The 11,008-nt window shown below is 36.4% G+C and overlaps 1 protein-coding gene across 1 annotated transcript; it reads left to right on the forward strand.

The window, feature by feature from the left end:
* Positions 1-973: 973 nt before the first annotated feature.
* LOC111438595 (aspartic proteinase A1-like) lies at positions 974-5,497 on the forward strand. The gene is made up of 14 exons (XM_023076465.1): positions 974-1,076; positions 2,335-2,693; positions 2,775-2,835; positions 2,965-3,059; positions 3,141-3,253; positions 3,327-3,495; positions 3,604-3,643; positions 3,733-3,797; positions 4,052-4,165; positions 4,254-4,318; positions 4,406-4,562; positions 4,648-4,767; positions 4,962-5,050; positions 5,129-5,497. Exons 2-14 carry the CDS (start codon positions 2,343-2,345, stop codon positions 5,211-5,213), a joined length of 1,524 nt encoding a protein of 507 aa, XP_022932233.1. The 5' UTR covers positions 974-1,076; positions 2,335-2,342; the 3' UTR covers positions 5,214-5,497.
* The last annotated feature ends 5,511 nt before the right edge of the window (positions 5,498-11,008 follow it).

The following is an 11,008-nucleotide window of genomic DNA, read 5'->3' on the forward strand; positions in this document are numbered from 1 at the left end:
ATCGACCATAGCAAGCTTTAAAAAACACCATAACTCTATTCCACCGAAAATTTGTAAGCAATCTAAGAACGCTACGAGAATTACAATGTTTTTTTAATTTAATTTTTCAAATTTTTATCCTTAAAATCTTACTTTTTTTTTTTTTTTCTTTTCAAATGTTCCATTATAAAAAATAACATAATAATAAACTAAACTAAACAATACGAATCGAGTGAATTGTTCGAATTTTTTAGATCATCAAAATTTTTAAACACTTGACAAATATGCTTTTACTCTATTACCGAAACAACGAGAAAACAAGTGAAAGAGGAAGCGGGAGATGGAAAGCAACACTAATTGATCCTCTGCTCGAGTAGACATTCTTGGTTGGTCCCAAATTTATGGCAATTAGAGTTTGATTAATACCTTAAAATAAGACGATCCCACCATTTTTTTTATTCTCATTATCTAATTTCAATTAATATAGACATGTTCTTCGAGCCCAAAGAGAATTTTTTCTTTTACCTAAATGGGGCCGAAGACAAGGACAAAGATGACCCCAATTTGTTTCCATCCTCGTCTCATCCTAACCACACATATATGTGTATATATATATATAGATATAATTTCTATTTTTAAAGTTAAAAATTTATAAAATATTATTGAATTTATTAGAAATAAATGAAGAATTTTAAGAGAACGACTGTGTATAGTTTATTTTTAATGTCCATTATTGTTTATTTTTCTTAAACAAGATGTCAGCAATGGTTTATTTAAAGACATGATTAAGCGATGAGAAGCACAAACGTGAAGAATTCAAAAATTAAAATTAAAATTATTTATTATTTTTAATTATTTACACAAAAAATATTAGATATTTTAAAGCTTATCCAAACAAATAAAACCACACTTGTTCTTGCTGAAGAAGAAAAGAATCTTCTATCATCGCCGCACACGTGTACGGCAGATATTCGAAGCAGTGCCAGTACAAAGCTGTCTACTTATTTGTCAAAAACGATAAGAGAAAAAATTGCAGTTCCTTGCGTATCTACCGTTGAAAACTTTCTGAAACTCTCCCCTTGGTTCTTGTCTTCAAGGTGAAACGCTCCTCCCTTCTCTCTGATTTTTCTTTTTGTTTTTTGCTTCGATCTTTTGTTTCTTTTTAAATCTCTTTCATCGTCGATCGCGTTCTGTTTGGTGTCGAATTCTGTACTGATATTGCTTCGTTTATTCTGTTATCTTAATGTTCTTTTATTGCTTCATTTAGATCTTTGGAGCATTTGAATTTTAGATACCTATACTTCTTGATCGTTGAGTGTTGAGTGTGCAGTTAATTCCAACACTGATTTACTTCGATTGTGCTGATTTTTCCCCATTTTCCATGTTTTCGCCTGTTGAAAGGACTTAATCGTGGCTACGTGTTCTTTGTTAGACCACCTGATTAAATTTTCTTGACTTCCTTCTGTGGAATCGTGCTATATTTTGTGATCAACTTTTTGGATAGCATACTTGGCTTCTGGAATTAAATAGCTTACAGTTTGTGGGAATCTTGAGAAGTGTGTGCATATGTAATTTGTATGTATGTGTGCAAGCCAGATTGTACGTGAATATTCTGTGGTTTGTCCTGACTCTGCTGATTGCAAGCATGGAACTATCGATCAAATGTGATTTTCCCCTTGGCACTGTTCTTTGAAATGATTCTGGTTTCCTCAGTAAACAATCTCTTAAATAAAAAACTAAATAAAACAAATGAAAGAAATTATTGGGTTTGCAAATATTATTAAACCATCTTATCCAAACCTCAATTTCTTTAGTGTTTCATTATCTCTGTTGAGGATGGTTGGTGGGGAGTCCCACCTTGGCTAATTAAGGAGATGATCTTGAGTTTATAAGTAAGGAATTCATCTCCATTGATACGAGGCCTTTTGGGAAAACAAAAAATAAAGCCATGAGAGCTTATGCTCAAAGTGGACAATATCATACCATTGTGGAGGTTCGTGATTCCTAACAATCTCTATATTATATAAGGTGCTTATTATATATATGTGTGTGTGTCTGTGTCTGTGTGTCACCAAACAAAGCTTGCACATTTTGCGTTGCCCAGGCTTGCCTCGACAGACTGCTGCACTTGAGTGCGGTTTGTATTTTAAGTGACAGTAAATGACTTCTGCTTTGACATATCGATGATTAAATAATCATGAAGTTCTGTGATTTTTTTTTTTTTTTTTTTTTTTTTTGAAATGTGAAATTTGGCATATAGATATTAATTAGTGTGCTAACATTTTGCATCGTGTAATGAATTGTTGCCGTTGTGACTACCATTGGACTCTAATATAGCGTGTTCTCAATTGACAGTGAGCAACATGGGTACGAGACTTAAGCTTTTTACAGCCTTGCTCTTCATTTGCTTCCTTATGTTTCCAATGGTTTTTTCTGCACCTAATGATGGGAAGGTTAGAATTGGACTGAAACGGAGGAAGTTCGGCCAGAACGTCCGAGTTGCTAGCAAGATTGCAACCAAGGAAGAAGTTTCCTTGAAAAATTCTGTTGAGAAATTGGGAGATTCAGCTGATACTGATATTGTAGCATTGAAGAATTACTTGAATGCTCAGTATTTTGGTGAGATTGGTATTGGTACGCCCCCTCAGAAGTTTACTGTTATTTTTGACACTGGCAGTTCAAATTTGTGGGTTCCATCATCCAAGTGCTTCTCTGTAAGTTCCCATCATCTTAATTGTGAAAAGATTTATCTGTCCTTTATAAAAGAACACGCGGTGATTTTGAGTCATCCGTAGGTTGCTTGTCTACTCCATTCCAAGTACAAGTCAAAGCGTTCAAGTACTTACGAAAAGAATGGTTAGTACTCTTCCTAGCTAGTGTATGGTTACAAAATTGTCTTCTTCTTATAGACACTTTTTACTAATGCATTTGAGTCCCCCATGCTTCTTTTGTGAAATCATAAACGTTATTAAACGCATAGCACAGGTAAACATGCTTCAATTCAATATGGGACTGGTGCTATTTCTGGCTACTTCAGTGAAGACCACGTTAAAGTTGGCGACCTAATAGTTAAGAAACAGGTATTTGTTTATGTTTATTTCTGTTCTTTTCACTTATTTGTTCTTGGTTGTCTTTTAGTTTTATAATATTTTTCATTCCAGGAATTTATCGAGGCAACTAAGGAACCCAGCCTTACGTTTGTACTTGCCCAATTTGATGGCATACTTGGACTTGGCTTTAAAGAGATCTCAGTTGGAGATGCAGTGCCTGTATGGTATGTGGATGCGTTCTGTAAAGAAGAGTTGTTATTGATGGTATATATTACTAAATGTTTATTAATCATACAGGTACAACATGGTTGACCAAAACCTTGTAAAGGAACCTGTTTTCTCGTTTTGGTTCAATCGAAATGAAGATGAGGAACAAGGCGGTGAAATTGTCTTCGGTGGTGTCGATCCAAATCACTACAAGGGGGAGCATACATATGTTCCAGTTACCAAAAAAGGCTATTGGCAGGTTCGTAATCTGTGCTTTTTGGTAAATAGTTTACATGTAATGTATCTTTGTCTTTGTTAGTAGCTGGTTATTAGGAATTAATTTTTACATCATTTTCTATGTTGGCAGTTTGATATGGGCGATGTCCTGATCAATGGGAGTACCACTGGTATGTTCAAAACTATCAACTCTGATCAATCAAAATATTGTTTTCATATCTGCCTCTATTAATATTGACTTCAAAAAATCCTGTCGCAGAATTTTGTTCAGGTGGTTGCTCAGCTATTGCTGATTCAGGAACTTCTTTGTTGGCTGGTCCAACGGTGTGTGCTACCCTTCATGTGCATTAATGAAGTTAAAAACACGTTTATTTACTTGTAGCATATGATTTTCCTATGTTTTAGGATGCCTTTAATTTAGCTCCATTCATATTAAACAGTTGATTTTCTCCTTCGCATTAATTTACTTTCGAAGATCTTATGGTTTCGAAGATCTTATTGTCCGATTTTCCTATGCTCTGAGGTTTCTTGGTTGCATTAATTTTTATGGTTGGCTGAGATTTACCCCTTATTTTCAGTCTATTATTACTCAAGTTAATCATGCCATTGGGGCCTCGGGGGTTGTAAGTGAGGAATGCAAGACTGTAGTTGCAGAATATGGAGAAACCATAATCAAAATGCTATTAGCAAAGGTATTGATGTCTCTCTTTACATTATCAAAGCTTCAACATAAGAATCTCATTTGTTCAATTCTCGACTATTTTTACCCTATTTTGGCAGGATCAACCCAAGAAAATCTGCTCTACACTTGGTTTGTGTACTTTTGACGGGACGCGTGGTGTAAGGTTTGAATTTTTTTTCCCTCAATTTTTCCTAGGTTCATTTCCGAGGGTAATATTTACGTTCCGTTCCATCTTTTGGTGACGTTTCAGTATGGGGATTGAGAGCGTTGTGGATAACACGACACAGAAATCTTCGAATGGGTTGCATGATGTTATGTGCAACGCATGTGAGATGGCTGTTGTATGGGCACAAAGCCAGCTAAAGGATGAGAAAACACAAGACCAGATTCTTAATTATATAGATGGGGTAAAACAAAAGAACTCTTCACCCTCTGAAATTTCCTTCAAAACTCTGCTTTACCTACTCATGTGATCGTCTACTGTTATTGCAGCTCTGCGAGAAGCTGCCCAGTCCAATGGGAGAATCAGTAATTGATTGTGATTCCTTGTCTACTTTGCCTTCCGTTTCATTTACCATTGGTGGGAAGGTCTTTGATCTTAAGCCTGAGCAGGTAAGATATGTTCGGTCATGTTCGGTATCTTCCACGTCTGGTCTCTTCCCTGGGAAAAACATTTTCTTTAATTTTCATCTGGGCATTTCTTTTAGATCTGCTAGCAATCTTGTTCATTTGCAAACCGTAATGAGTTTGTTTTACATTTATCACACTTTACTGAATCTATTATGTATTTCTTGGACTGCGACCAGTATGTGCTCAAAGTCACCCAGGGACCTGTAACTGAATGCATCAGTGGATTTGCAGCTCTGGACGTGCCACCTCCACGGGGACCCCTCTGGTTAGTTTTTATTTATCTTAAATTACGTGTTGGATCGAAATCGGCGCTTTTGCTAACATGGTATTGTTCATCACATAGGATCTTGGGGGATGTTTTCATGGGTACCTACCATACTGTATTTGACTATGGAAACTTGAGAGTTGGATTTGCAGAAGCTGCTTAAGTGCTCAAATTTCAACTTGCTTTGTATCATGAAGTTCCCAGTTTCCACGACTCTCGTTGTCAAATAAGCTTATGGTAGCTGTTCATGTAAATATGTATTTAGCAACCTTCACTGTGGAAACCGACTATATACTTAAGAAACAAAGACCTTCTGGATATTTGGACTGTTTAGGGGTTGGGATTTACATGCCACCATCTATTTAAGTGTGGACTTGGTACTTTTATTGATGATCTTTAAAGTCCTTGGTAGCTGATTAATGATTTCGTTAAGAATTACGACTCTCCATAATGGTATCGTCCATTTTGAGCACAAGTTCTCATGGCATGTTTTTTTTTTTTTTTTTCCTCTCAGAAAGCTTCATACTAATAGTAGTATTATTTACTTATAAACTTATAATTTTCTCCTTAATTACCTATTGTTGAACTCTTTTCTCAACAATCTTCGACAGATTTTGTAGAGAACGTTAAATTTGTGGGTTGGCATATCTACCCTACCTCTCTCTACGTGACCCGTTATCCATCCTCACTTTGTATTTGAACCTCTCGAAGCCTTGTCTTTGGTCATTTGGGTTAGTCACCCCGTTCCTCCTTTTTGGACATTTTGGACTCCTATGGCCCTTTGCTCCACGGCTGAAACATACAACATTCTCCCTTACTTAGCCTTCTGTACTTACCCTTCGGTTGTTGTTTTGCTTATGGGGCCTTTGATGTGTCTTTGGAGAGTCTTTATCAAGTCCTCCCTTGTGTCTTGCTTGCTCCACTTTTTTGTCGCGTGGTGTATGTCTAGTGTTACCAGATTGGGTGATTGTGCGGCACGCAGTCTCAACATTGAGTGAGTCAAACCAACTTCGGATTACATTGCCTACGATTGGGCAACATGTATTCAAACCTCGGGCTCCGATTTGAAGAGAAGATTTAGAAAATGGGGGGAGAGGTTTTGGAAAAAGAGTTTTTAAAGCAAGAATGAGGGAGACATCGAGAGTGGTGTTATATAGCATGCAAGTAAAAAGGTAACAACAACGGCTTAAACAGTATATAACTTTTCGGGTAGGGAGAATTTGACAACTAGTTGCATCCTCCTATAGTACATTTTGAAGCATTTTATGTCGACTAAACATAGCCATGATTTTGTCGAAATGTCATACTCTTAGAGAAAACAAGAAGTAAATAATACAACATGAAAGCAGTAAAGTAGTACAAGGCAAGGGTTTCGGCGTATCACGGGCATGCGACCATGTGCAACACCGAGTAAAGTGACGACCTTGATTGCAGTTGCATAGTCACTTGAGACATGAGTCGCTACTGCATGTCACGAGCATGCAGTCATGGGCAACACGTCTTGGACAAGTATGACTGTGACATCTAGCAAAGTGAAGGCCTTGAGTGCAGTTGCATAGTCACTTGAGGCATGAGTCGCTGCTGCATGTCACGGGCATGCAGTCATGGGCAACACGTGTTGGACAAGTATGACTGTGACATCTAGCAAAGTGACGGCCTTGAGTGCAGTTGCATAGTCACTTGAGGCATGAGTCGCTGCTGATCCTTTTATATTCTCTCTAAGGGCCCTTTACGAAACGAATAGTCCTTTTCTTCTCTGTATCTTCTAACTTTGGGGCAAACCTAGATAACTTAGTGAACTCCAAGTCATATTTTTCTACGGTCCTCTCCCCTTGCTTAAGGCTTAAGAAGGCTTCTTGGTTTTCAAACATGAGCACTACAGGGTAGTACTTTTCAAAGAATATATCCTTAAAGCGGCTCTAGGGGATAACTCCATCTTCAACACTTACGGTCTTGGAAGTTGACTTTCACAAAAAATGTGCCTCTCCTTTAAGCATGCATGTGGCACAATAGACCTTGACTCTCCAAGGCAATTCATATATATAGGAAGGCGGTCTCTATAGCTTTCAGCCATGCCTCTGCTTCTACTGCATCAACCTTGCCTTCATCAAATGGTGGGTCAAACTTCTTAAAGTCCCTGATGGAGTGGGATTCTTCTGTAGTCCCTAGGAAACTTCTAGGGTTGTCGTAAGAGTATGTACTATCTAGCTAGCCTGTGTTTCTAGGGTTGATTTCATGAAAGACTGTAGGGTTTCTAGAGTGAACGTGAAGGTGGAGTGTCTTGAAGACGTAGTTTGACTTGGGTTAGGCTCTTGTTGTGTTTCTATTTCTACGTTCTAGGCTTGAGCCATTCCTACTTTAGGGGCTCATTAAGTGGAATTTTCTGAAGCCATCCTTCAGCTTCCTCGCCTAACTAGGGTCCTCATCTTGGGTGACATGATCTCAGTCAGAATACTCAGGATCACTGGAGCCTTTACATTGTCCTCTTCTTGGGTGACATGATCTCAGTCAGAATACTCAGGATCACTGGGGCCTTTAGATTGTCTTAGGTCTTATCTTTATGTAGTAACCCTATGATCATGCACTCAATTACTTGAAGTTCTAGGTATACCTAAACTTAAGAGCTTTAGGCATACTTGCTTGGTCTCGACAGTCCATCCTCTTGAGCTAGGCCATAGAGAAACCTTGGGCTCTAATACAATTTTGTAAGGGACGGGGTTGACTCGATGAATCCAAAAATATGAGTAAATTTTTCGCGGTATAAAACAAAGAGATTTAGAACATTATATTTACATTATAACAAAATTGTGTTCATACCTAAGTAACACAACTGATAAAACACAAAATAAGAAACATGCACAAAACATTTTAAAACAAAAGAGTTGAGGATGACAGGTGAGGCTTGTCTATGATACATATACTAAAGTCCACTCCTGACCCCAACCAGCTTCTTACTACCTGAAAAACATGGAAAATAAGGAATAAGTACAAAAACTCTGTAAGTAGCCTACTTGTAGGCTATTAATTGTGTCCTTGATATGCTAGGGTACCACACTCTTTCTTTTCTTGTTCTTGGAGTAAGTACTTAGGCTATTTAGTTCTATTCTTGACATGAGGGTTCTTATCATGATCTATCTTGAGGACCATGGTCCTAGGATTTGAAACTTTAGATCTGATCTAAGGGCCTTAGTACTATGATTCTTAGTTTTTGTCCTTAGAACTTAGATCTTGATCCATGTTTTAGTCCTTGATCGTTATCTTGTTTTTGGTACTTTCTAGGTTCTTCTTCTGTTCTTGGTTTGTTCTCCAAGACTCTCGCCTTGGGATTTACGGTACTAGTCATGAACCTAGTGTCCGAGGCTTCATGTGTTCCAAGTGACACAGTCTTAACCCGCATCTAGGGCCTGCCCTGTGATACGGTCTGAAAACTTATGTCCAAGGTTCCATGCGTTCCAAACGGCATAGTCTAAAAACCTACATCCAAGGCTTTTTTCAAGCGATATAGTCTAATCCTGCATCCATGGCTTGCCCTGTGATACAACTTGAATACCTATGCCCAAGGCTTCATTCTTTCCAAGCGGCATAGTCTGATTTCCTACACTCAAGGCTTCATACGTTCTAAGGAACGTAGTTCTCATGAGCATGTTGTACCGTGGAAGGTCTTAGGAGATTTTTTGATTCTTGGCTAAAATAGTTTACTCTCTCCTTGTTCCATCATGGCTCTAGATTACTCCCCATGATAGACCATAAAAGTCACATGATTGGTGTAACATGAACATGACATCCTACAAATCTTAGGGTACCAAACATGGTGCAGGACATCTATCTAGGTGAGGGAAATGAGGCCGAACATGACATCTTGCTAAGAAAACATGGTGTAGGGCATCCCACCTAGAAAAGGAAAACATGGGCCTCTGAAAGCACCGCTTGGTGGGAGGTCATGGGTTACATTAGACATAATTGAAGTATTACCTAGCGTTCTTGAGTTTCTGTGTCTGAGGACCTTGGTCCCTTATCCTTGAGTGGTACCTAGCATTCTTCTTACCTTCGTAGTTCTAGAGCTTGTGTAGTATTTTTCTTGGTTCTCAATCTTGTAAGTTTTGAAGGGAATGAACTCTTCATCCACGTAGCATATGCATTGGGAATCGTTTTGATTTTTATTAAGAATTAAAACAAAGCAATAAATAGAAGAGTAAGAATCTACCTTTGTAGAAACCCTACCTTGCAAGACTCCTCGGAGTATTCCAATCATGTAAAAGTTCTTCAATATTCCAACCATGCAGAAGTTCTTCAACATTTCACAAGATCTTCCTTACTAAGACTTGAACACAAGGTCAATGCTTGTGAGAGCCTCTTGAAAGAAAAATTGGAGAAACAGTTTCAAGAATTCTTTGGAGATGTAACTTCATTCTCAAGAGAAAGTGGGAGAGATCGATGTGTCTTTGGCTCAACCCGAAAGTCCTATTTATACAGAGACTCTCGGAGAATATTTGTCAAATAATATATTTTGCATATTTAATATATTAAGATATTATATCTTATATAAATCATATTTAGATATTATAAAATACCCTAATATATATTTAATTAATTTGAATCTCGTTCAAATTTCAAATATATTTTTATTTAATGTATTACTTGATTTAATATTTAATGGTATCAAATACAATAAATAAATATATATATATATATATATATATATATATATATTAATATATCTAATATATTAAACATTAATTTGAATTCTTCTAATTAATATATTTTTCTCCGTTTATATTTAACATATCTAATATATTAAATATTAATTTGAACACTTCAAATTAAATATATTTTCTCTATTTATTAAATATTAATTTAACATTTTAAATTAAATTTATTTTCTCCTCTAAATTTAATATATCTAATATATTAGATATCAATTTGAACCTTTCAAATTTTCTTTTAAATTTTCTTTCAAATAAATTGAATTTTTTAAAGTTACTAGGATTATAAGCTCCAATGATACAAAATTAATTAATTAAACTCTTTAATTAATCAATTTCCATTCATTAACTATAGGTCACTTCACTATAGACCTAGTGTTGCACTCTTATGCACTATAGGACAAGTTATGTCCATCGATATAATCATTACAAGAAAGATTCGAGTTGTTCATAATTACAGTTGGGTCAAAAGTCCGTTTTATCTCTGTAATTACATCTTTCACCTTAAGTACTACTGATTTTCTAATGAACAATTTGTCTATGATCCAATCATAAACCAAGTCTCTCTCGGGCCAATGAGAGGGTGAGACCCCATTGTTCAAGTCCCGAAATCAATACTTAAGAGAACAACTCATCTGCTTTCCTTATATGTAAAGGAGTGAATTCCATCCCATGATATTATGTTCCCAACTCCCTATTTGGTCAAGTCCCCAAAATAACAGGCATATTGAATGGGCTAAAATAGCCCTTCTCACCCTCACACTCACGGGCACTAGTTCATAACTCACTCAAGATTAAGATCGAGTCGCATATGATCATCATGTGAAATATTAATCTTCTTAATTAACGGATTTATAAAGAGAGATTAAATATTTCTTGATCCCGTCTCATACAAACTCATTGTATAGGATACTCCACTTACATGTTACACATGAATGATTTGGATCAAATCATTTGTAACGATTACAAAGTGAGCCGTATCAATAGTGTTACCAGGATAAGGCACCCAACCTTATCCATATACTATAAACTTTTTAGGTTATTACTTGAACACACGATCCTCTTGTATGTCAACCACATACTGTTCAAGATTACATTAATAACCTTGGATTTTCATATAATGGATAACAATTAAATCACAAATAAAATAATATAAATTATTGTTAAAAAAATTAAATAATTAATTACCAGGCTTTAGGGCATAAATCTCAACAATTTTCTAAGGTTCTTAATTCCTTGGGGCATGAGTTGTATC

This window comes from Cucurbita moschata, unplaced genomic scaffold, assembly GCF_002738365.1.
Source record: "Cucurbita moschata cultivar Rifu unplaced genomic scaffold, Cmos_1.0 Cmo_Scf00078, whole genome shotgun sequence".
Taxonomy (NCBI): Eukaryota; Viridiplantae; Streptophyta; class Magnoliopsida; order Cucurbitales; family Cucurbitaceae; genus Cucurbita; species Cucurbita moschata.

Bases quoted from the DNA above. Each gene is read 5' to 3' on its own strand.
- LOC111438595 (XM_023076465.1), top strand. From the start codon at position 2,343: ATGGGTACGAGACTTAAGCTTTTTACAGCCTTGCTCTTCATTTGCTTC. The intron at 2,694-2,774 runs GTAAGTTCCCAT...AGTCATCCGTAG, and splicing joins CATCATCCAAGTGCTTCTCT to GTTGCTTGTCTACTCCATTC. The intron at 3,060-3,140 runs GTATTTGTTTAT...TTTTCATTCCAG, and splicing joins ACCTAATAGTTAAGAAACAG to GAATTTATCGAGGCAACTAA.